The 26,731-nt window shown below is 38.9% G+C and overlaps 3 protein-coding genes across 4 annotated transcripts in view; all 3 read right to left on the bottom strand.

Moving 5' to 3' along the window:
• The window catches only part of LOC114933450 (uncharacterized), a 104,866-nt gene extending 95,188 nt beyond the window's left edge, over window positions 1-9,678 (bottom strand). Inside the window, exon 1 of the mRNA XM_029306044.2 lies at window positions 8,890-9,678. Within this exon, the coding sequence (XP_029161877.1) occupies window positions 8,890-9,023 (134 nt within the window). The 5' untranslated portion in view covers window positions 9,024-9,678. The remainder of the gene's footprint in view (window positions 1-8,889) is intronic.
• A 3,100-nt stretch (window positions 9,679-12,778) lies between these two features.
• LOC114933453 (serine protease inhibitor) lies at window positions 12,779-16,823 on the bottom strand. Its single transcript, XM_029306046.2, has 2 exons — window positions 16,551-16,823; window positions 12,779-16,386 (listed from the first exon to the last, which is right to left on the bottom strand). The coding sequence occupies exons 1-2, from the start codon at window positions 16,648-16,650 to the stop codon at window positions 16,133-16,135; spliced, it is 354 nt and encodes a 117-aa protein (XP_029161879.1). The 5' UTR covers window positions 16,651-16,823; the 3' UTR covers window positions 12,779-16,132.
• Window positions 16,824-16,894: 71 nt separating this feature from the next.
• On the bottom strand, window positions 16,895-25,957 carry LOC114933452 (uncharacterized). 2 transcript variants are annotated; one of them, XM_029306045.2, is made up of 13 exons: window positions 24,968-25,957; window positions 24,736-24,860; window positions 24,572-24,648; window positions 24,363-24,485; window positions 24,035-24,249; window positions 21,925-22,065; window positions 21,652-21,843; window positions 20,734-21,430; window positions 20,308-20,615; window positions 19,893-20,068; window positions 19,681-19,807; window positions 18,236-19,565; window positions 16,895-18,047 (listed from the first exon to the last, which is right to left on the bottom strand). In XM_029306045.2, exons 1-13 carry the CDS (start codon window positions 25,216-25,218, stop codon window positions 17,928-17,930), a joined length of 3,882 nt encoding a protein of 1,293 aa, XP_029161878.2. In that variant the 5' UTR covers window positions 25,219-25,957; the 3' UTR covers window positions 16,895-17,927. The 2 variants fall into 2 exon arrangements, with proteins under 2 accessions (XP_029161878.2, XP_085340314.1); XM_085484188.1 differs by having other exon boundaries at window positions 18,030-19,565; window positions 19,893-20,029.
• Window positions 25,958-26,731: the final 774 nt, after the last annotated feature.

Below are 26,731 nucleotides of genomic sequence, written 5' to 3'. Positions count from 1 at the left end.
AGTGTCAGTTATTCGCCGAGAACAAAATCGTTCGATAACCCGTTCGGCGGATATATATATATATGTCGTATATGTATACTCTCGTGTTTCACGTTTCTCGAAATCGATCCCGAGAAAGTTCCGAGGGAAAATTCCTCTATGTTTCTAATGCTCGCGAGTTCATTGTGCCGTACGCAGTAAAAGCCTGCTATTAAGTGCGAAACGTCGTTCACGACACACGTTCGTTCGAAACACGATGATTGAATATCTTGCGAGTATTCTTCTCTCCGACTTAATTAAGCTAATAAACTCGTCGTCGGCGTAATTAACGTAATAAAACCCAACTTAATAATCTCGATCGCGATACCACGTATCAACGACTCAATATCGTCAACGATGTAATTAAATTTTTTTCCCTATCATGTCGAAAGCAATACAGAAGGCACACGTCTCCCCGTTTTTCAAATTTGCCACACGACAGCTGGCTGCACCGTCGCGCTAACAATTGAGCAAACACAACGGTACTCCCGGATAATTTCAGATGCGACATAATTTCTTTCGGAGTCTATATATAGAATCTAAAAGCTATGGACGCCGATTGCCGGCATATGGCGCGTTTCGTTGCCACCCTCGATAAATACGCAGGCCTAGGCCGTGACACGTTCGATTATGCCGAATCGACGAGACGAGTTCGCCCTGTGATCTCGTTTTCCCCTCTCGACGGAAGGTCGTCTTCGGACATCGCGCGACACCGAGAGGTATCGAACAAGCATATATATAGGAGCAAACGTAGCAGCCTGCCTGTACTAATTGCAAGTGCCGTTACCGGGGACGTTCCAGATGGCATGCTCGTTTCTGTCACGTTAACTCGTTCGGAGAGTCGTTCTCTCGTGTCGTTCAATCTCGTGGATCGGATTTTTTTCCCTTCCATCCGATCGGTCTTCCTCTGTCTCTCTTTCTCTCCCTTATACTCTCTTTCGACGTCACCGAAACGATTCCTCATGATGATTCCCCGAAGTGACGTTGCCGTGACAGAAAAGTCATGCGGCGCACATGCTATTTGTCCATTGAACTCAGTTAAACCCAGGCAATATCTTACAGATGCTCGAACGTATGTGTTTATTGCAAGTGTGTTCCGCATCTGTGCCAAATGAAACTGTCCTTTATTACACGTTTGACAATAAGATACGGAGATACGACGACGTTTCTGTGAATCACGAGCCGAGATCAAACGGCAGATATGATTTTATCTGTCACTTTGGTGTTTTGATACACGAATATCTTCGTGTATGGCAGTAGCTGTACGATCCTGGCCGCAAACAATTTTTATTATCGCGCATACGATATCTTATTATATTTCATCAACGTGACTAAATAATAAACCCGAAGATCTCTATTTACGTGATTAGATCCGAAACTAATATTTCAGAGAGATGTATATATACATACGCGATATCGATGAATTACGAAGCGCCGGATGTTGTAGAAATTTAAATACACGCTGTCAGGAGACGGTGACGCTCCTTATGGTATCAGGTTGGACCTCAGGATACGTATACGAAGGCGTATATACGAGAAATATAGGGGCGCGCGGGGTGCAGGAGGAAAACGAGACGAAGAGAAGCAATTGAAGAGAAAGAGAGAGAGAGAAGGAGAAACAGCTCCGAGAGAAGCGAGTTCGGCGTGGGTTGAAAATAGCCCGTGGCCGGGAGGAGCATGCAGAGACCGTCCGCTATGCACTTGCCACTCGATATTTATACCCTTATAGGTAGATACGTTGGAATACTTTTACCTCTAGCGATCGTACAACAAAGGGATGAGCCTCGTCAGCGCAAGGATATACTATACCGGCCGGGAGAGAGAGCCAATATCCCGGGCATGAGCGTCCGCAGGATTTTGTCCAGGAGGGACATTATTAAAATTTTTTTATTTCTTATTTTTTATTCTTTCTTTCAGTTTTTTAAAATTTGATTATTTTTGTTATTTTATCTTTATTTTTTATATTAAATATACAAATAAATTCCAGCGTTCATTTAAAAGGAGAGCAAGTGTTTAATTTTTTTATATACCGATTCCAAAAAAGGGCAACTGCCTCCTCTTACCTTTCTATACGGGGGCGCATGATCTTGAGTTTGCATCCGAATAAAATATTCAAATCGTTGTCATGATTGTCAAATACAATTAAATATGCAAAGAAATTCCAGTTTATTTTAAATTTAAAGGGAGAGCAAATGCTTAATTTTTTTTACTGCTTTCAACGAAGAGGAGGTAAATGCTCTCTCCTCTGCGGACGCTCATGATCCCGGGACATCTCGGAACACAATTCGCTTTACGAGCTACGATGCGAGGGCACGAGTATTTATTTTCCACCGAGGACTACGCGGCGAGGAAAGAATAAAGAGACGCATAAAGGGACTCCCTTCGTTATCGTTCCGGACATACATAAAGGCTATATCGGCGCGCCTTCCGTTTTCCACCGGAAATCGCGCGAGAAAAAGTATACAAGCAGAAGTGGGAGACGGGGCGTTATCTTCTGTCCGAGAGGAACTCCAACATCTGCCGTGAATATGAATACAAGGTGTGGATGGAGAATATTAAGACGTAGAGACATAAATTACGGAGTATTAAAGCTGCCAAGTTCTCTCTCTATCACATGTCGCGAATAATTTTTTCCTTTATTTGTATATAGAAAGTGAGAGATCTAATATGTATGCAACGTAATAATATTATAAACGCGTGTATACTTGAACTTGTTCGATAGGTTTGTCGAAACGTTTTATAACAACATCTCCTTGCTCTCGGAAATTTTCAAACAACTTTTACTAAAGATATGTACATATACGATTCGATATTCCGCGGAGCATGCGACAAACATTTTCGCTGATTGAAATGCATCGATGACTCTCGAATACCGTTTTCCTTCGTGCACAATCATCTCTTGATGACTGTACGCATATGTTGCATTTAACTCAGGCGTGTGTGCACAAGCGCAGAAAAAAACATGGGAAAGAATTCGATGAATAAATCATGCAAGGACTACACGGCTTTTAAAGATTAAAAAAAAAAAAAAACGCACTTCGAGGATCACTTAAACTTTGAGCCTTTTAAACTTTTAACTATTTCTGTAGAAGATTCTTTATCGGCAAGACGTGTAAAAGAAGATAATATATTTTAAATGAATGTAATGAATTTTTTAACCAATTCAATGTGTAAATAAACTATTATTAGTTTGCTCAAAATAACATGCAATAGCCATGACGATAAAATAATATTTACTGTAGGTGACAATTTTTTGCAATCTGCATACTCTCTCTCTCTCTCTCGTCGCAAATATCGATTATGCGACCAGAATCGCTTAATTCGTGGGAACGGAATGGCGCTCCCTCGCCACGAGTTTATTTACATTCGCGTTTGCGACTCTAACGCTCTCTCTAAGGCGGATGCAGTCGTAATATTTATACCGAGGTCCCACCGCGTTTATAGCATCGAGACTCGACGATTCGTGCACGCGATTGAAAGAGTCCGCAGACTTAACCGCGCTGTTAAGTGACGTCTCGCGCTCCGCTTATCACCGATTGTACTATATATGTATATATACATATACGAGGGGAGTATTATGAATAAGCCTTATGCTCACTCAGTTAATGAACAGAGAGGGGAAAAGGAAAAGAACAGCGAACACACGAAGCAAATCTCTCGTGGAGAGATCGAATCGGCGGGAGCTCGCGCGATTTCCGCACTCGCGAGAAGATTGCGCAACGAGCAAAATTCTTTTTCACAGGCGCGATCATTTGTCGTATATACCGGGGCTCGCAACACCCGATACGCGACACCACACGGTATGAGATGTCGCAAACGCCCGGCGGCGAAATAAACATCGGCGCGACTTGTTTGCGGCTGATCGCACGTATTCGCAGGCGGACGACCGAGGAAGAGCGAGAGAGAGAAGGTTCGATGAAAAATCGATACCAGGAAGACCCTATATTTATTTAATGTCGCGACGATACGCGCTGTGCCATGCAATTAGGCTCGAAGCACTAATAAACGCGAGTGTGTCGCAATAACTATGTAACTATATCCGCGCGACTCCATCTGCTTCGATGTGCAATAATTAATTTTTCGCGATACGCACGTCTGTATTTATATAATCTTTCAATTAGATGCTGCAACGTTTAATAGGCTTGTATTTTTTGCGAGAGAAATTATTAATGCGGTATATGTACAGTAATTTTTTTTTCAAAGAGAACATAAAGGACTTTGAAAATTTTTCTAAGGCTTTTTTCAACATTCCAAATCAGTTTGCGATTAAAATTATCACCTCTACTTCAAAATTCAAACTTGCATTGGTAAGTAAAAAAAAAAGATAACTGTGATCTATCACACGTCTTCTTTTAATTTGAAACACATTACAAATAATTAATGTCGCTCTTGCAGGAAATTACATTTGTTGATTTTTCGCAAAAATTCAAACATTAATATAACATTTGAAACGTCAAGTAAAAAATATAGGACAAAATTAAATTAAAATTTAAGAAAATGAATAAATCTAAAGGACAACTAGTTGAAAAAACAGAACTCTGTCCTCCGAAAAAAGAATGGTCATCGTAAGTATAAAAAAAACGAATAACAGTTCGATATTTTAAATATAAAGAAGCATTTTTTTCTTATTTTTGTTGTTGCAACACAAAGTTGCTTACCCTTTCCACTTTTCATTAGAGCGTAGAAACTTAACGTAGAGATTCGTCGCGCATAAAAGCACATCGGGGAGCTAAGATTTCTAAGAGTACCTTCGCGCACAAACTGTACGAAGGGAAAGAAGAAGTCTCATTTGAGTACACGGACGCGTCGAGATAATCGTTCGCATTATGAAATTATTTACGCTTGCGCGTTTTGCATCGCACGCATCGGGCGAATCTCGTGAGAAATTCTAGAACGCGGCAGGTGTTTGGCACAGAGCGCGGCGGCGATTATTATCTGATACTTTTCTTTATACTTGACATCGCGCTGTCACGATGCGCTATCACGCGTGATGATTGACGGTTTGCATAAATCTTGACGGTGCTTAACGCCATTCAGGAAGATCCCGGGTGCGTCCAGTCGTTAAGAAGCGTTATAACATACCGCGAGACGAAGGAAGTTGCATCACGAAGACACACAACACTTCGCTCGTAAATTATAAAAGTTTTAGAGCAGAAAATTAACAGTTAATTATTATTTGCAGTAAATTAATTTACAAAAATGTCGCTTGAGATTATTGCCACGAAAGATTATAATATGTGTTATGTATATACACAGAGAGAATTTTCTCTTAGAATTTACCCTGAAAATCATGGTAATCGTGGAACAATATAATGTTGGAAGAATTTTTTATAAGAGTTTCTTTCTGATTAAATATTTGCCACAATAAAATTTACTATTTTTAAATAGTACATGTTTAATCAACGAAACTCTTATAAAATTCTTCCAATACCATATTGTCCCGCGATGATTTTCAGGGTAAATTCTAAGAGAAAATTGTCTCAGAGAGAGTGTATCTATATATACATTAAAATTTCTTTAAAAAATATATTTTTTTCGAAAGCGAAAGAGAGAAAAAGAGAACGGGGAGAGAAAAAGAAAAAGCTATGAAATACGAAATTTTCCTCTATTCGCAAGAATATATTTGCTGTTGTAAATATATATATAAGTTATAGATAAAATGTTTAACAACTTGGCAATTATCGGATATTATATCTACGTGACGCGTTAAAGTTCATTGAGAATTTACGGTAGTTGCATTTCCAGCGCTTATAGCATGGCGTATAAGAGATTTATATGCGCGGCCGGTTAATCGTTAATTAGCGCTATCGCGATTAATCTTGAACCTCGGATTTTCCCCGCGCTTTCGTCGTTTCGCTCGATTTGCTTTTTCAGCCCGCAATCTCGCATAGAGAGGCCACATACGTGACCCAACACGACCAACCGATCATCCATTACATACCCAAGTAATTAAATATGAAACAATGTAACCCATGCAGATTAGTTTCCTATTTATTTTCTAGTATCAAGTCTTGTTTTCCTTTGCAATAACGCGATTAAGACATTCCATTCTTTCCGTAATCGACATCAATGACCCTCTTGACGTATATCGCATTGCAAGCTGACAAATCTTACATCATGCATGCAATTAAATACGTGCGTCGTATCTATTTTGCCAATTTAATATACTTGTCACAGAGAACGATAGAAAATTTCAACACGTATAAAACGTTCGAAATTTTTTTCCAAATTCTTTTTAATAAGCTTGATTTCCGGTTTGTACAATTTAACGACCTTGTATAATTTCGGAAGAGGCTGTGTTTCGAGCGGCCCTTTTCGTCTCTTTTTTTTTAGCCGGTCAATACAACGCCTCTGGAAGAAGAAGAGAGCAGCGGGAGTCCAAGCGAGGTCATAAAAGAGCGTATCGAGACGAAGTCTCGACCTCGATCTCGCGACAGGAACACTTTCTTTCACGAAGAGGGTCTCAGGAGGCGAGGGTGGCCCAAAGCCTCTAGCCGACGAATTAAACGATCGCACCGGGGAATGCATAAATTACAATATGGTGTTATAGATTAAAGAGAAATTCGCACCATATTGTCGCCAAAGACGAAATAATTTAGTGTGACTCTGTTCGATCCCCCGAATTCTTGAATATATCGACCGCAATCGTGTTAATTTCCTTTTCTCTCTCTCATATTATCTTATACATTCATCCACCATTTCTCTTCTCTTTCTCCTTCATATTCTAATATCCTATAAAATTTACATGCTTGTTATTTCTCATACATTAAAAGCGTTATGTATTCTGCTATTTTTATAAGCCAAATAATTCTCACTTACTATTGAATGAAATTTAATAAAACAAATGATGCTAAAATAATGGAAAAAATATTCCAATAGTAGAAAGTATGTTTCCCATTAAAAGTTGTTATACTCTTGTAGCGTGTAACGATTCATTGCAAAAAGTGGCATTACTATTCTGCGGTGTAATGCTAAAAAACCGTAGACACGTGTGAAATGGTTCCATAACGAGCGCATTTCCGTCGATGCGCGTGATTTAACAAGCGGTTACGCAAGTGAACTCGATACGCGAACGAATAACTGCGGAAAATTAATAAAAGGTGAATCACATGGAGAGAGAGAAACGCGAATAACAAGCGCTGTTTTTTGTAAGTACACACGTTATATTATGCGGCAATTTTAATATAACGATTGAATGCAATTGTAACCGTATGATGCAAATGGTAACAATAAAAATTTGTTTCATCTTTGTTGGAGAAAAATTTAGAAAAAAATTATGAATTTAATTTTATACTCAAAATATTTTCGTAATTAATCAGTTAAAAGTTAACCATTTATTAATTCTTTATTATGAAAGATTTAAGTTACGCGCAAATAAACTCATTAATTATATTTTATCATATTGAGATAATAAAATAGATAATTTTCATTTTTTAAGACGCAGTACGCTTTATCGGTGTGTATTTTTGTGCCACATATATATATATATATGTATATGCACGTGCGTATATGTATATATGTGTGATAATATATTTCAAAATCTTTTGAGATCGCGCTTCCCTATTAAACCTGCAAATAATCGTATTAAGACACGCGCGTGTCACGAGATACTAATTACCCGCATCTCGCGTTACTTCGCACGCATCTATCGCCTTCAATGATAGATTTGCCATACAATAGCATATATTAAATCGCATCGCGCACAATCGGATAATTCGTTTAAAGCAAGATTTTTATAAAACTTGTATAAAAAATGTATATCATATATTTATATCAATTATATTTATATCAAATATTTATATAGATAATATAATGTAAAAATATTAATATGTGCGAATATTTGATGTAATATAAGATTTTCATAAAACGCATTTTTTAAGAAAATATCTTTATTCTCTACCATGCTTTTCGAGTCCTTTCCCAGATAATGTACGCCAGAAATGAAAGTGTAATTGAAAACCGGTATGCTCCATTTTCTCTACGATCTTTGCTGCATGCTCCACTTTGTGTATAAATTTGCAATCAATAATCTCGCGACATCGAAAACTTCACGTCATCAAGAATCGAATAAGAAATAAAATATATTTTTCTTATCGGCCTTTCTCTTTGCGCGTATCTATCATCGACTTTCTACACAGTCTTAGTATAATTTTCTTCATCTCGACATGTCATATAGATATGATCTTAATTTATTTTATTGTAATATATTTTGCAAAATATTGCAAAATACTAAAAAGATCTAAAATCTATTTATCAAATTTTCTCTTCAAAATTATTATTGCAAAGTTTTTTTTCCAAAATTTAATAAATAAAATTCATTTCTTAATATTGACATTCTTTAATTCTCGCTTTATTTATTTATTAAGCATTTTATATTTAAACATATATTTTTTACAAAGAAATTAATTTAACTAATTGTAAGGCTGCGAACAGAATTATAAAATTGATCTTTTTTTAACTTTGTTGTTAATGACTAAATATTCATAAATACCCAATCACAAACTGAATACTCGTTAATGAATACCATTAAATTCTCGTTTCTCACACGAAATTCGATGATGTCGCGCTTGTCCATATACATAATCCATATACAATGTATTCTATCAAAGTTGGTAATGGCAAAAAATTCACTGTATCAGCGTTCATTATAGCTATATCGACTCGAGCGTAAATATTGATAGACATCGAGCGCACACACATGTACAAAAGAGATCGAGCCCGACCTCGAGAGGTCATCGGAGTCGCGCAGGTCGGAAGCGGTCTAAGTCTCGTTAGGTTACCCGAAGACAAAGACAATCCGGGGGGAAAGGAGAGTGAAGCGATCAAGGGGGAAGAGAGAGAAGGAGAGAGATGTTTCGAGTCGTGGCTTACCGTGCGAAAGGCTGTTCCTCGACCTCGTAGAGTTCCTCGAGGGTCTGTTTCGAGAGAAGTCTCTCCAGTCTCTCGGGCGTGGGAGCGAGGTGCCCCGGGATGCTGGTAGTCTCGAACAGGCTGTCCGCGGTCATGGCCGTTGCTGCCAGGTTGCTTCTTGTCACAGAAACTCGAAACTCCAAGAGAACGTTGGCCAAAAACGTCGCACAAAAAACTCAAGGAACGTAGAAATCTGACGCACACACTAAAAAACGTCACGCGTCTCTCTCTCTGTATTATATTTCTCCCTTTCCTTCCTCCTCTTCTCTTTCACTCACAACCGATTCTCTCTTTTGAACGCGCGATCGTGATAACGCGGTCGCGCGCGCGCGCACTTCTCTCAACGTCAACGTCGCGGAGCGTGAAATATCGCGTCGCTATCGCGCGAGGTGATACGTCGCGGCCGTAAGACACATCGTCTCGACGTGCCGCCCCCCCTAAAAAAAAAATTAAATAAAAGAAACCCGATCGGCCGAGTCGATCGTCCGGCCGAACACACGTTTTAACCGTGTGAAGTTAGCCACCCGGCGTGCGTGCGCGCGCACGCCGAACACTCGCGTCCGTAACGGATGATATCGGTGGATGAAACGAAAGCGTCGTCGTGCTCCCCAGCAGCCGAGGCACGCGCTCTTAATCCTTTAGCTCGTCGAGTCTTATCGCGCGCCCGACCGCTCGTCGCAACGATTCACCGACAATTGAACCTTCCACCGTAACGTAACGTCCGCGCCGCGCGTCGTTCCCCGTCCCCACTATGGCGGCAACTGACGAGGCGAGCGCGTGGAGTGGGAGCGCGGCGAGGCAGCCGTGACGCGAAGATAGCCGAGCGCCGCCGAACGTGGCCGAGCGCGGCGAGTTCGAACGCGCGCCGCGCTCCTTACTTCCTACTTCGGATCGCTCCGACAGCCCGAGCTTAGGATTTTAAGCCTCTCGGCGACGCGACGGTGTGTATTAATGTTCTCCTAGTTTCTTCCCGTAAGACATACGCGTGTATACCTCGCAAGGACTTGAGAGTCGGTTGTGTATACGTAACTCTCTTTTTGGGAGAAATACAGGAGAAAACTTGCTCGCGACAGGATGTCGGCGGTCAAATTCCCGCGCCTTTTTCTCTCTTCCGTCAACACGTATTACAGAAAAATATTCGACGCTTATATAACACATATAGTTTCTCTTCGCGTTTATATATAATATTAAAAATAAAAATAATATAAAAGTGATTCTTGTAAATATATATGAACGTGCGCATTTAAAGAAAGTTAAATACAGGGAGAAGAGACGATATACGATATTCGAGATATCGATTTTAATAGCTCGGCTCGCGATATTTTGCATTCTAAACATTTTACTATCACATCTAGCATTTCAGTTCATTGAATATGCGGGCACATGCACGCGCGTGAAATAAAACAAGCATGAAACTCCTCTGATAGCTTCTTAAGAGAGTGTAGCTTATAAATAATTTATTACTTTCCGGCATTTTTGGCCTTTTGAGTTTCGCGCGGACTCAACTAGACGGGCGTTTCGCGTCTCTCCTCTTCCGCGTATATATAATCCTTCGAACTTGTATATCCTCAAAGCTCGGCCCGTATTCAAGCCGGTAAATTGAATAGCTCACAGTCACTGCCGTAAACGGTCCTCCTTACCTCGAAGTAGCAAACAAACGCGGAGCCGAGAGGCCTGTAAAGCATGACAGGATCTTGTCAACCGCCGGTACATGATTATGGCGAGCGAGCATGAATAATGGAATGCATAATTTATCGGTTTTACAGCGAAGGACCGGTACCAAGATGCAAGAGGGGGCGGAAGAATCCCTCTCTCTTGAGAGAGGAAAGAGCGGTCAAGGGGACGGAATTATGCGCTCGTATTTTATACGTCCTCTAATAAGCTGCTGCAGTTTCCGACATTTAAATAAATCAAGTAATCTCGATAGGCATAACCTTCTCGCGGATAAACTCTATGACACTTTTATAGCCATTCAATTTGGACGCTAACGCGACTAATAGGACGAGTAAAGAACTGACAAGGATTAATCGATGAATCATCATATGACGTTCTTTTTTCTTTTTTCTTCGACGCAGGAATGTGTCTCTGCACACGTTCCGGCAGATAATGCACGTCGCTATGCGTCGCGAATTTGTGGTTATATTAAAGAAAAAAAATTGCAACATTTTTTTAAATATCACATGAAAAGGTAAAAATTTCTATTATTTATCGTGTGATTTTACACTTATTATTTATGTACTTTTGCATATTTTCGTGTAATATATTACATATTTTTTTATAGTGTACATATGTCCTTTGAAGTTTAGAAAGAGAGGATCCATAGGGAAGTTTCCATATGGAGGATCCATAGTCAAGAAGAAGAAAACGACACTGCAAGAGAATATAAAATAATTTAGAATAAAGAAATTTTGACTCCCTATAAGGGATGGACATATACACACATTCAATCTCACGAACATCTTTGTTCTTGGGTTAAATGGAACCTAAGAAAACAAAGAAAAAAATTACAAAATTTGTTTAAGTCACATGCAGAAGAAAACGACGCTGCAAGAGACTATAAAATAATTTAGAATAAAGAAACTTGACTATGGATCCTCCATATGGAAACTTCCCTATGGATCCTCTCTTTCTAAACTTCAAAGGACATATGTACACTATAAAAAAATATGTAATATATTACACGAAAATATGCAAAAGTACAGAAATAATAAGTGTAAAATCACACGATAAATAATAGAAATTTTTACCTTTTTATTATTTACCATGTAATTTTACATTTATTATTTATGTAATTACATATTTTTTTACAGTGTAACACATATTGAATCTCACAATTATCTTTGTCCTTTCAGTTATATTAAAGAAAAAAAATACAAAATTTTGTAAATATCACATGCAGAAGAAAACGACACTGCAAGAGAATATAAAATAATTTAGAGAAAACAAATTTGAACTCCCTAATAAACATCCCTTTTTATCTTTTATTAACAGTCAATAGAGCGAATTCTTTAGACGCTCCAAGCTTCGGACAACACATGTAGCATATTCGTTACTCTCACAAACATCTTTGTGCCATGCTTTCGACATAAGTCGCGCATGTCTATACGGATCGTGCCACGATGAATGAAGAAAAAATGCAAGAATGCAGTATATTATGTCGGTGAATGATACAGATATATCGCGCTCTCATATTGTTACTCATATTTCATTTTTAGACCGTCGCGCGACAGACTTTAATCGCAATATCGCATTCATAATGATTAAAGAATGCGAGACCCTCTTATACCCTCTTTGCATTTCGCGTCTTCGTCTCATCTTATACATCCGGTTGCGCGGTCGGAAAGATTCCGAGAGGCGATGGCCATCGTCGAATCCGGTGACGACGACGTAGGTGATTCATCGCACAGCATGCCTATCGCATTTACACGCTTCTTACACATTTTCCTAGGTGCCGATTGATCGGCGTGCATTGCCTAATGCAGAGGTGCAAAGATATGCAACTTGATACCAAACAAGTATTCTGCATTTTTTAAGATTAATTATTTTAATTTATTATTATATTAATTTAATATATTAATATACTAATTATATTAATACCTTAATATACTGTATTAATTATTATATTAATTTAATATGTATACAATAAAATTATGTACATAATAGAAAGTCAGCGAATTAAAATTATGCACATATAATAGTAATTCGAATTAAAATTATATACATAATAGAAAATTGATGACATAAACAAAATTATATGCACAATAGGAACTTAGCAAATTAAAATAATATTAAGTTTAACCGCAAACTGTAAAACTATCAAACGACTTGGTTGTGATTCAAGTCGTGAAACAAACTTCGAGACAAGCAATCCAGCATTGCGGAAAAAAGGCCTCGATACTTCAATTAAAATTAAATTCACTCAGTTAACATGCCTTTTTTAAAGAAAGGATATTTTTTAATATAAGTACTTGTGGTTGACTCAGTGTAAATTTCACGAAATGTCCAAGTATATTTTAATATATCGACTGTTAACATCAGAGTATATACAAAGTACAGAGGGATAATTAACTAGAACCTATCATTTAACTGTATTCAGTATATATATGAGAAGGAAACTAGTTCGTCAGTGCGTCGACAAGGAAGTAATATTTCTAATGACATTACTAGGGCGTGCTAAGTTTCGTTGTAAGATACCACCGTTAGTATATTAAATGTAGACATTAGTCAGCTAATGTTTATCGGCCGGAGATGGAGAGCGAGACGGTGGATGTCGGACGCGAGATCTTAATTGGACCATAATTCATCGGCGATCTTTCTCCGCGATGGATAATACCGCGTGTCGCCGTTTTTTCCGACGTATTTCTCGAGATCTTCCCGCATGCGGGATGAAATACGCAAGAGAGAGGGAGAGAGATCTTTTGCGCTACGCAGTTCGAGTAAATTTCTCTTTACCGAAGGTAAAATAATAAATCGCGTAAAATAATAAACAATGACGCATAGATCATTTTTTAAAAGACGGAATAGCTCGAATCTACATCGCAATTCCAGGGGAAACGCGAGAATACATCCCGGAATACGCGGAACGATCAATAAACATCTGTTTCGTTTTATATGTGCTCGTTTCCTCTACGAGGATTTTATTTTCCAGAGATTCGCGATGTGCCGAAAAAAGAATGTTTCGTCGATTCGAGCCGGAACCTAGGAGAGACCGGCAGTTTCGAACGTGGATAGAATCCGGTACCCCGGACATTTCCTGCCGATCCTTCCGGCGCGCGTTTGACGGCGTACAAAAAGCACGCGTCTGCTTTGTTCCATCCGTTCGTTTTCGTGACCGAAGCGCCGATCGCCGAGGTCGCAGCTTCCGTCGAGGTGTCCGAAGGAAACGCGATGCCGGGAGAGAAGAGGAGACGAAGGAGAAGGGAGGAAGAAATTCCCGGTAACTTTCCCTCCTACGCGCGAACGGTTCGGAAGAGATCCCTCCTCGTGCTAGTGATGGGATCAACCGTGATTTTTCTTCATTCTTCGATTTAATCGCGATAACGCACTGTCGTACTCCTTTTCTTCTTAGTTTATGTCTTTTGATAAGTTAAGATTACGTCGCTCGAAATATGTCAACATTTAACTATTTAAAACTATGGCCTCACTGGAGCAATTCTTCGTTGATGTTTCTTAAAAATGTTGCTCGTTGTTGCTCCAGTGAGACGCAGCTTGAAACTTTTGGCAACAACAAGCAACTTTTTTTGAGAAACATGGGATATAATAAAAAGTTGCTCGTTGTTGCTCCAGTATGAGGACGCAGTTCGAAACTTTTGGCAACGACTAGCAATTTTTTTTAAGAAACCATGGAATATAAAAAGCTGCTCGTTGTTGCTCTAGTGAGGACGTAGCTTGAAACTTTTGGCAACAACTAGCAACTTTTTGAAGAAACATGGAACATCAACAAAAAGTGAAGACATAGAGACTTAAGATCGCTTCCTTTTTCCCGGCAAAATGCGATCAATATACAATCACTGAGTATTTATTATTTATTGTAACATTAAATGAGTTACAATAAATTTACAAAATTATTACAATTTCTTTTATTTAAATTTTTCAATAAAATTGACATATAAAAGTCAAGAAAGATGTAGACGCATGAAAGATTATTGAAAGATTATTTAAGTCGATTATTGAGAAAAGCGTAAATATATTATATGAGATAAACATATTCATAATCTTAAGTGTGCGCTAATGTTTTGTACCCTTAAACACATCCTTCGAATATTTAATAATCCCCGAAAAAAGTGAATATGTCACGGCAAGCTATATTTATCTCTAGCTATATTCTACTGCAACGTAATCTTGATCTGTCCTTAACGAGGCTGTAAATCAGGAACCCTGCAATAATCCTAAATGCGGTCCTCAGCGAAGTCCATATTTCAAAATGTTAACAGCCCGCTATAAATTCTTGATCCCGTTGCTTCTTCCTTCAGATATAACTTCGCCTTCTTCAAAGAACCCTTTTCTTATTGTCTTCTCCTTTGTCTCTAAATTATTCATCGAAAGTACAGCGATATAGATAAAACATAGATAGAGCATAGTCATCTTGTATCTCCGATCTGTAATCGCAGTCGAGAGAATCGGATCGAAGCCATCACTACTACGGACCTCGGACTCGGGCCCCGGCTTGGCGAGCCTTTCTAATCCGCTGGGAGCGAGTTGATGTTTTCGCGCCAGCTAGTAGATGGTAACGGACGTGGTGCCTAGCAGAAGGGGCAAGGACGACCGAGGCCGACCGAGGCTGGCCTCGCCTGCCTCGCACGAGAGAGGAAGTCACGGGTGGGAGAAGGAGAAAAGATCAACCACGCCGCGCCGATCGGGGCGGACTAACAGCAACGACCGCGCGCGGACTGATCTGTCAATGTGTGCGTATACGTGCGCGCGTGGATACTCGGTTACACGATGCCACCGACACCGGATCTCGAGAAGTCATGCGAGTTAGGAGCAACGTGGGATTTTGTCAAGCGTTGCATCGCGCTGGAATTTCGCTCTCTCGATCGAGACATTTCCTTTCGACAGATATAAAAAGAAAAAAAGAAAATGTCTCGGAAATAAAGAAAAATAAAATCGTGAAAAATTCCAAATTCCTCGCAAATTATTTCTTTTTCTAATATTAAGCATAGCCGACTCTTTAAATTATTTATTTGCGAAAGACCAAACGCGATGACATTAGATATCTCTCTCTTTCTCTCTCGTAGAAATGTATCGTATGAAAGGGGGCTTCAGGCTTCAGTGAATTTGAAATGGAATTCGAATGGCTCGCGGTACGATAAAGCTTGCACTTGTTCTTTTTACGTCAAGTCCTGCAGTTCTGAGTAAGCGAATGCTAAACGGCGAGACGCGTTTATCGTACGGAATGCATGTATATACGCAGGTGCACGAACGTCGAATGTACGCAAACACGTTTGAGGAATGCATAATTTATCCAATTTAAATTATATCGCGGCATTCCTTTTGCTATAATCGTTTTTATTTCGAGACGTTGACACGAGATGTATTCGCAATTAATTATGTTTAATTATAATTACGCATAATACATGAAAAGCTATATTTTTTACGCTCTATACACATCGATAAAACTCGATGCTGCGCATAACTTAAAAAATAAAAAGAAAGTGATGCGTTTTTTATAAATCATCCGGATTCTGATTCTTCGCGCTTCAAATTATTGTTTCACTCGGGGACAGCTGTTTTCCTCGACGCAGACGCCCCTGTTTTCATCCCTCACGTAGCCGTCCTCGCAGATGCAACCGTGAATGCAGACCTTCGTCCTGGCGCAAGTCATCGTTTCCCACTGGTCCAGATTCTCGCAAGTTTTCTGGCACGTCCGGTCCCCGGAACACTCGCTGTATTCCTCGTGCTCCTCACATTCCACGGAAAGATCCTCGTCAACGTCTGCATAGATTTCATAATTTACATCTAGGGAACCAAAAAAAGACTTTCTCTTTATCACACGATTATTAAGAAAAAAACCCGTTACACTTTCCGCGATTGAAATTTCTCGCTTGAGAATTTCAATCTCGAGTACGAATTTGCAAACAACGCGAGGGAGAAGAAACGGGTTTCGAACAATAAAAACTTACTCTCACCGACCTCGACCCCGGCAGACGCGTCGTCCAAATCATCGGAACAATAAACGCCGGAAAGAAGAGCGAAAGCGAAGAGCACGGAGAATTTCATCATTTCGAAAATGGTTTCGAGGAAATACGAGAAAAATGCGTCGCCGGACTCTTTAAGTACTCGCCGATTTATCAAACTGGTACACTACTGATATCAGCGTGTAACACGACCAGTTTTCTCGTATGCAGATTCTCGATATCGGCGGGACGTGCCATAAATCGCGACTAAAGGGTCGTTAGATATACTTGAGCGCAGGAAGAGGAAGATACATGTTCATTTCCTTCGGCGGGAAATCGCAACGAGCCTCTTGCAGTGATTTTGTGTTATATATTTGTGGAACTTTCAATTGTACAGTAACTCGGTTTACATACAACGGTTTACATAGAGTTATTACCTTATTCCACTAAAATTACTCGTATATTATAGCTTAACTAAACAATCGTAATAAAGAGATCGATAATGTATATCAATATCTTTCCCCTAAAATTCTCTATCGAGAATCGCAGATACTCAATTTGGGAGTACTATTACTTATGTTGAAATTTACGTGAAAGTTAGGTTCTTATAATTATTAAGATCAAGCGAAACGGAAGTTTTAGGCATATTAGAATATACGACCTGTAATGGCACGTTGGATTTTATTAAATTCTCGAAACAGAAATGCGCGATGGTCTTCCGCTTTGGTTGATCGTGCTTGCTTCACAATTTTCACAACGTAACTACAAATTTCTGTATCGTACAAAAGGATCAGACGCCATTGGATAATTATAAAATAAATTGACTTCCGTTTCTGATAACGAATGATAATGAAAAGCCACTCGCCAGTTAAATATACTTTACTTAATGCGTTAATGAATCGATAACGAAAAATCTAATTATTGTTACACTATACAGAGTAAATATTAATATATTGGATAAATATCAAAGAAACTTTTCATGATTCATGTTGGGATAAATATGAAATTTTTCGAAATTTATAAAATGATCCAGACAAAATTATATTTGCTAAAGTATCGATAAAACTTCATTTAAAAAAACACCTCTTTAATAATCAAAATAATCATAATTTATTGGTTTAATTATATAGATTAGATTTAAGTTTGAAGTATAATTAGAGTTCAGAATGGAAAAAATTAAGGTAAACGTCTTAAAATGGAATTATTGAGATTATACGATTGACAGTTTGTGATAACAAAAGAGATAAGATCGTTACTAACTACAAAAGTATCTCAATATGTCTTGCATTAATTGGTCGACTACCTAATTAACTAAGAGCGACTTGAAGAAAACGAATTATGTATCACAGCGAAGCAGCGACGATGGTGGGCAATAGATCGTATCTACCAAATCTTAGCTGCAATGGCTCTCTGCATTAAAACGTTCTTGCTTCGCTGTTTCATGCGCTCAATGAAGTACTCCTTGCCATCCAGGTTCTCGTCGACAGGTTCAACCCCTTCATTCTGGCAACAAACGAGAGTTAGTTTGTTCCTCGTGTATGTGGCTGATCATCATCATCATCATCATCATCATCATTGTCATTTTCTCCGTCAGCTATTCCGCTTTTATCATCAATTGTTATCATGATCGTCATCGCAAAGACGAGCCGGCCATTTTCGTATGCCAAAAACCTACGCAGAGTCTAACCAACCTTGGTGCTAGCTGCATCGCCCCCCTCTCCCTCTCCCCATCTCTCATAGTCATCATCATCTCTTTCCTCTCCTTCGCTCAAGGGTCCAGCTTGTCTCTTGTTAGGTGGTACAGTTGAGCCACCGCTGCCACCCTGCTGATGTTCGACGTCCTCGCCACCTTCCAGCATCTTGTTGATCTTCTCCTTTGCTTCGTCCACCTTCCTCATTGGATCAGGCGAGTAGCTGCGATCGCTGTACCGATCGCGCGATGTACGGCGATCTCTAAAGTCCCGTCTATCGCGGAAATCACGGAAATTCTGTTTGTGGAAGAATCTGCCACCACGATTACCACGACCGCCGCGGCCGCCACGATTGTTGAAGCCACCACCGCGACGATTGCCGAAGCGATTGTTATGCTGATTGTTGTAAAAGCGATTTCGGTTTTGGAAATTGTTACCGCCGCCGCGATGATTCGGATTATTGAAGCCTTGGAAACGTGGCTTGTAGTACGTGCCGCGATTATTATACGGCCGAAATTGTCTCTTGCGATAATAATTTCGATCACCTGACCTACTGCGGCTGCGACTCCTCGAATATGATCTAGTTCGCGAACGTGATCGCGATCTGCTGTAGGTGCCAGATGGAGATCTGCTATACTTCCTCTCGTAACTTCCCGATCGTCGATTTGAATACGATCGCGAACGACTTCGCCTCGGTGATCGAGATCTCGACGAACCTGAACTGGATGCACTACGAGATCGGCTGCGCGATCGTTTAGCCGGACGGTCTCTGCTCATACGCTTGTTGACACCACCTCTGCTCGAATCACGTTTCTTCGGAGTCTGTCGATGACCTCGCTCAGTCTCGCTATCGGAATCGGTTCTCGGTCCTTTGGCTTGACTATTTTTCGCTGGTGGCGGAGGCCGCGGTGGTTCGGGTGGATGTCCGGTTCCGCTGTTTTGACCGATCGGTTGAAACTTGCCACCCAAATTGTTATTAGAGCCAAATTTGGTCGGTGTGGTTTGCGAAATGGACATGGTGGGTTCTTTGTACGATTGGAATTTGTTTTGCGGTTGTGGCGTGGGATACTTGACAGGCGCTTGCTTCGGAGGCTCCTTCGGCAATGGCGGTGGAGGTGTCGGTGCAGATTGCGGCGGCGGTGCTCTCTTTTCGGCAAGTTCACGCTGCATCTGCTTCCGTATATTTAAGGACTTTTCGAGAGCTGCGCGTTGTAGCCTCTCTTCCAATTCGTTGTCATCGTCCTCATCACTGTCCACAAAAACATTAGATTGCATTTTCTTGCTTTCCGGTGGAATATCTTGCCACTTTGGCGGAGGAACGTCTTTTTGTCTAAAATCATACATTAATATATAAATTTGCACAACCAAATAAAATTTGAGAAATTAAATTTTATAGATTTGTAATAAAGATTCATATTGTATATATATTTATTTTATATACTCACCTAGCAGCTTGCGCAGCTTTCCATTTTGCATTCAACGCAGCAGTATCTAATGTAGGCAGCTTTGGTTCTGGATGAATCAATTGGGACTCTTGTTCAAATATGTCTGTTAGTGGCTTCCTCTGTATTTCTATGATAAACAATTATGGTAAGAGCTTATCGTATTGTTGTCTGATATTACTCTATATTTCAGTATTTTATATATGTATATATACCTTTCCTCTGTTGCGCAGTCATGGGCATCCTGGATTCTCGCTCGTGATACGCCTTTGAAGCTTCGTCTCTCTCCCTTTCCCTCTCTCTGCGCAGCTCCTCCTCCCTACGTGAACTCTCAGCGAGCTTCTCCGCGTTGCTAAGAGGGGAAGGTATGTCATTATACTGTGCTACATACCTAGTAAATATAAAAACATAAGTAAAATACGAGATATCTGACGGCCACGTGATTTCCGTTTAATTGCGTTAGCTGAAGATATAAAAGTGGCGTAAATAAAAGGACGATTGTAATAGAATGCAAAGTTAAACTAAATATAAGTTATTAACCGGACAATAAAAAAAAAAAAATAAATAAATAAAAAAATAAAAAAAAAATTTAAACTCATTATATGAGACAATTCGAATAAAGATTCCAACCTTTTCAACGCCGCACAGTCTTTCTCAACCTTTGCATAATAAGCATTAAGTTTGGACTCTAACTGTTCCAAGTCTGGTAAAGACGACTTTTTCAACGCTTCTAAATCTCGTTCGAGTTTATCCTTGTTTTTACGCTTTTTCCGTTCTTCTTTCTTCTTTTTCTTTCGACTCTTCTTATCCTCCTTCTCTTTGTCTTTTCCCTTCTTCTCTTTCTTCTTCTTCTTCTTCATCTTTTCACTCTCAGAGTGTTTCTTTTCCTTTTCCCTTTCTCTCTTCCATCTCGCTGTCTCTTCCAAGAATTTTCTCACCTGTTTGCATAAAAAAATAATCTCGTGTTTAATTTTTATATTGCACATGTTTGAAATGTGTCACAATTGAGTAAACACCTAAAAAAACCTAATATATAAATTATAAAATTATTCTTGCCTTATCTTCGTAATCAGAATCATCCTTGGTCTGCTCAAGAAATTTGCGTACTTTAGTTTCGTAGTCATCAACCTTATCGCGCGTATTCGCAGTATAAGAGGCCGGCGCGATAGTATCATGAGTAGTGGCAGCTGCAGCCGGAGGATTATTATATTGGGCCATACGCTTGCTAAGTGGTGAAAGCGAGCTGCGATGATCTTTCTTGTGCTTGCGCTTACGACTTGGCGAACGGGATGCCGAACGAGAGCTTCCGGACGACGACGAGCTGCTCGAGTCCGAACTTGAAGAACTCGAAGAACCGCTGGAGGAGGAACTCGAGCTGGAACTCCATCTTTGCCTCTTCTTTGATCGAGATTTTCTCTCTTTTTTACGCTTCTTTTTATCTTTTTTGTTTTCTACAACGTCATTCTCGGTTTCGAAATTTTTAAAGGTATCCAAAGGATTCAGTGATGCTGTAAGGGTCTTAGATTTTATGTACTCGATGGAATTTCGCGCTTCCTCGTGATACGGCGCAATCGCCAAGCAGTTCTCGTATGCCTTTTGAGCGTCTTCGTATTTCTTCTCGTCTTCATAACTACGACCAAGCGCCACTAACGTTTCCGCCATATACTTACGAGCATTTGCATGCGTTTGATTTAATTTCAAGGCTGTCTCAAAGTCGTCAATCGCCTTCTTGAAACTTCCGCTATTTGCATATCTGCGCAAAACAAAAGATAGTATATTAAATACATTTGTGCATATATCAACATTTTAAAGTTTTTGTAAAAAAAAATTTTGCTTGAAGAAAGCTTTGTAGCTCTATAGCTCTTTCTTTTTTGCTCTATATTGCTACATAACTTATAGAGATACAATGTTATAAAGCATTTTTACAGAGTAGATATTAATAAATTTATCACAAAATTCAATAGGAAAACTTACAATGCTCCTCGAGCGACTAAGCCTTCAACATTCCGAGGATCAACGGTGAGTGCTTTGTTGAGACACTGGAAAGCTTCGGAATGACGGCCGGCCTTGAAATGATCTATACCCTCAGCAACGCTTCGGAACGCCCATTTACTTGCTTGCGCTTGTCGTAATTCAGAAGCGTATTCATTTGGCGGAAATCTCTCTCTGTGCATCGATAAAAATAATTAGACACGGACAAAAATAATTTACATTTACCGATATAAATTATATTGCAAGACGTCTTACCTCAATCCAACCATATTAGAATGATTCTCTTGTCCAAGACCGACCAAGTCGCACAGATATTTTATGTTGTTCGGATTGTTGAAGCCAGTACTATTCTCCAACAGCATTTCATAACTCTGGCCTTTGTTGTCCATCGCTTTCCTACACCACAGAGAAAAATACTTGATTATCAAACGTTGCAAAAATCATCGTGACCTTTGTCAAAGAAGAGGAAACCAAAGCTACTTCGTTAACGGTAAAACCAAAGACTTGATAATCATGACAGCCGAGTCCGTATGATCCTGTCTGTAGATAATATCGCCTGTTTGGCAATGCGTGTGCGCCTCGGTTTTCTCTCTGATACATCTTTTAATATATTTCTTTTCTATTCGTATATACATATGTTTATATGTGCATATTAGCCATTGAAGTCTTCTCACATTCATACACACGAGATAGTTTTGTAATTCATTTCAATTATTCCTGCACAATGATGCTTCTTTACTTCGATCTGCATGTATTATTCAGTGACATGATACTAATGCCAAAAGTGCTTATATTTTTATCTTTTTCATTTCATTGTACACAGATTGTTGTGCAACTTCTGGTATTAGAATCGTTCAAAATCTACCGTTTCTACCGTTAAGAAGCAGCAGGGGTCCGAAACAGGAATGGCGGTAGAAGGTAAAATTCTTGTATTACCAGATATATAATCTCATAGTTATAAATTCATATTGGTACACAACCTCAATATTATGTAAACTCGTCTCTCACCTTTCATGTACCGTTAAGACGTATATTTCTAGTATTTTGTATCACATTTGTAATCGGATTTTTTTTCTCAACACAAAAGCATACGGCCTATCATCAATCGATGGTGTGGTTTCGATTTTTTATAAGTTTTTTTTTTTTGGTGCGATAAAATAAATTGCATAGCCCTAGAATAAGTTGGGAGAGCCACGCTTGAATATATATTATCTTCCACGGGTGACCAAAAAAATTGTTTTAGATGTAGTATTTTCGCCTGTTTGCATTTTGTGATGTCAATTTGTTATCAACATGTGACATCACTTTTTTTTTTATTTGTCAATATAAGCTGTAAGTTTAAACATTAAGGCATTATTATACGACAAGGCGCGATTCTTTTGAGGCTTAAACATAAAAAGGTAAAAAGTTGAGCGATTAAGATTCGAGTTGTTTGGTCTCTGCTTCAAATCTGATGTAACTTTCTAATAGATTACATATCTATTTTATCTTACCTTTAACAAGGAAAACATGATTGCATATACCTCTTGCTGTAATATACAATCACTTGCAAGAAGATGAGATTAATACACATTTTAAAGAAACACCCAATACAAATATACATATATTCTTGATATCCTGGGTAAGAGACCAAACAACTTTAAATCAGTGTTATACCTACCGTCTGTTGCATTCATTCTGACCAAGGCTCGAGGCTCAATGTCTCACACTGGAAATTCAATCTCAAAAGTCATTTGCGCCATAGTTTGGCTGGTGTTTTGAGAGAACATATCGCAAATGTAGATAGAATATGTGCGCAACAGAGCCATGTCAACCAATGCTCAAGGTTTGAATTCATTTGTATCACATTAGAAATTCATCATCATACTGACTATCAACTTTTTACGTTACATACAGTATCTGGCACCTAAATTCATAAAAACGTGTAAGAGGAATCAAATCTAATTTACCTAATTTTGTTAGTATCACAGTGCTTCTGTTAAAATTCGACTTTGTCGACTTTTTCCCACCATGCCGTATTATTCTTACCTTTAATTTTATTTTTAAAAAATTTAGCAAAAATTATGTATGTAATAAAATTTATCATCTTACGAGGAGATATATAATCAAAGAAGAAAGTCAGTGTATTGACTGGGTCTATTACAACTGGATAAAAAAAATTTCGATTTTGTCTTTCTTAGTGCAAGTGCTCATACAATAAATACACAATGAACAAAAGTGTGACATCACAAAACGCTTTCATCGTTTATCATGTGAATAAAATATCTCAGTGATATAATGAACCAACTTACAAGAGTTAGTGAAGCATACTATGGATTCAGTAGACTTGCAATTATATCTAATTGAAATAATTTTATTAACTTACTTATAGGCTTCCGGAAGGTCGTCGGAATGAATAAGTCCTATAGGTGGGTGTGGCGCTTGCCCTTCCCGAGCAGGTACGTTCATAACTGCAACAACACGCTCGGCTTCAACGTTAACTTCACTGACTACGACGCAGACGAGATCATTGGCCATGTAGCCCCTTGTTACACCTTTCTTGTCCACCGCCGGCACAGTGGCCGTATTTAATATCAGTGCCTGATGAACAAAATATACATAAAATTTATTAAAAATATGCAAATAAAATATAAAATTAATATATAAAATTTTTAAAAATACTAAATATTAATAAATAATATGTCGATATATACCTTAACTCCTAATTCAGTAACAACTCTGGGAGAGTCACTGCAGTTGCAAAGCACCTTCAGAAGCAGACCTGCGGCACTTTTACCTAGTACTTGCGCGTAAATTACATCCCCAATTATTAAACTCTGTAAATTGAACAAATAATATCTAGTTAAACAATTGTTGGAATTTTTTAATTTGCTTTTTCTATTAATATTTAAACAATCTATACCTCCAAAAAATTGCGAATGCGTTGAGACTTTTCCATGGTGACAAAAGTATCAAGTGCTGGTACTGTAGCATAAAATTCTAAAAATACAAATAAACATTATGTAATTAGTAATTATTGTCACGCTCTTGGATAAAAAGAAGAAAAATATTTTAAAAAATCATTACCTTCATCTCCAAGTTCTTGTTTAGAGCATTCCGCAGATTTCTCCAGGTTTGCTTTATCATACAGGGCATCGGCTTTTTTAGCAAGGAATTGTTGAAGCTTCAGACGTTTGCCTCTGTCTCCAAAGCTGCGAGAGATACATATGGCATTACATTTTAATGAAAAATATTACACTAAACCAATAAAACAAAATGCAAGGTATCTGGATTATCTCCATAGATGAGCAATGCATACCTAAGAGTTTTCTGTCGCTGCTGATATATTTCAAAGCTCGGATCCTTGAGATTGAGCATGATCAGTTCGTTTTCATTGCGTTCTCCTTCCCATACTTTCAGCAACTGCTGGCCGTGATAGTTCAATGCCTGCGCCACGAGACGCGCGTCCATAGATTCCATTTCGTTCAACCAAGATCCGAATCTAATCTGCAAGACTATGAAAATCGGCGTGTTCGAATTAAACTCGTTCACGTGTTCGTGCCACGACATTTCCACAAGTTACGTCCTATACATAGATATATTGGCACACACATTGTTATAACAGCTACAACTAACTATTCATAAACAATTCTCTCATGCAGAAAAGGCCCTTCGAACAGTTTCGACATGTTCCAACATGTTCAAGGATACGTGTCGTCGACCGGATGTCCAGGAATTTCGAAAACTCTACACGTTACCGCTTCCGTTCTTTTTATCACGCTACCCGAATATCTCCGGTGGCATCGCATCGTATGATTACGAAAGGATTCCGTCGAGCTAGTCGGAGACAAAGCGACGCAGAGCAATGCAGAACGAGAATCTGAGTATCGTCGTGAACGACACGGGGTCGCGACGAATTATCGCCAGTTATCTCGTGCTAACGTAGTGGCGAGAAGCGTGCGCTGTATATATATATCTATATATATTGATTTATCGACAACAAGATGGTCGTTGAGGGCAGAACCCGGGAAACTGCGAAGGGCATCGGGCGCCATGACGCCTCCGTCTATCCTCGCACCGCCTGTTCGCATCCAACGCTCATTTCTCGCCAGCCCGGGGCCCCGTAGAATCGCAACAGCATTTTTACTTACCGCTCGCTCGGGGTATTAAGGTTCCGCGATGATCCGGCAACGAGAACTCGGAAAGAATCACGTTGCGCCACGAGACATCGTCGGGAACAAATCAAACGCGTGCACGAACGTCGAGTGTCGTCGCGCGAGTCACGGTCGTGTGACGAAACGGAAACGATAGTGTTGCAGGAGAATCTGACGGCGCATGCGCGCTGAGCCAACTATTTTATCGAGCGCCAGCGCCGAGGCGCGCTACCGAATATATAGCTCTTCTCTTTGTTAAATTGCTTGGAAATTTTCGAAGAAATGGATTTTAGAGAAATTTAAATGAAAAAAAATGTACCAATATGATACGAGTCATTAATTTTTCACGGATGACATTGGCAGATTTGCGACTTTTTACGGAAATTGATGATTTGCATAATTGCAATGTCATCATACGGAATATTGAAATAAGTTTATGAATATTTTAACAATTATATTAAGATTATTTAATAGGTAGCTGATCGCACTTAATAACGATGCAAAAAATATCTAGAAATTTCAATTTATAAGTATTATTACATATAGAAAACATACAAGTATTTACATACTGAATATATATATTTTGCTTGGAAATTTTCTACGAAATGGATTTCAGAGAAATATTTAAATTAAAAAACTGTACCGATATAATACATTAATTTGACAAATAAAATTTGACAGATTTGTGATTTTTTACGGAAATTGCGATTTGCATAATTACAATATGTCATAGTACGGAATATTGAAATAAGTTTACGACTATTTTAACAATTATAATCATTTAATACATAGATGATCGCACTTAATATATAATAATGCAACAAATATCTAGAAATTGTAATTTATAAGTATGTATTATTACATATAACATAGAAGACATAATATATTTCTTAAAATTCATTTTAGATTTATAACAGACTTCTATTTAT

Source organism: Nylanderia fulva, unplaced genomic scaffold (genome assembly GCF_048542155.1).
Source record: "Nylanderia fulva isolate GAGA-0341 unplaced genomic scaffold, ASM4854215v1 Scaffold3, whole genome shotgun sequence".
Lineage (NCBI taxonomy): Eukaryota > Metazoa > Arthropoda > Insecta > Hymenoptera > Formicidae > Nylanderia > Nylanderia fulva.
Note: the sequence above shows the minus strand (reverse complement) of the source record. Positions and strands in the feature narration are given on the sequence as shown.

Excerpts from the sequence above, each read along its gene's own strand:
- LOC114933452 (XM_029306045.2), bottom strand. The coding sequence starts at position 25,218 with ATGTCGTGGCACGAACACGTGAACGAGTTTAATTCGAACACGCCGATT. Across the intron at positions 24,861-24,967 it reads CAGCGACAGAAAACTCTTAG|CTTTGGAGACAGAGGCAAAC; the intron begins GTATGCATTGCT and ends TATCTCTCGCAG. Across the intron at positions 20,069-20,307 it reads GACTGTGCGGCGTTGAAAAG|GTATGTAGCACAGTATAATG; the intron begins GTTGGAATCTTT and ends TATATTTACTAG.
- LOC114933453 (XM_029306046.2), bottom strand. The coding sequence starts at position 16,650 with ATGATGAAATTCTCCGTGCTCTTCGCTTTCGCTCTTCTTTCCGGCGTT. Across the intron at positions 16,387-16,550 it reads CGGGGTCGAGGTCGGTGAGA|ATGTAAATTATGAAATCTAT; the intron begins GTAAGTTTTTAT and ends TTGGTTCCCTAG.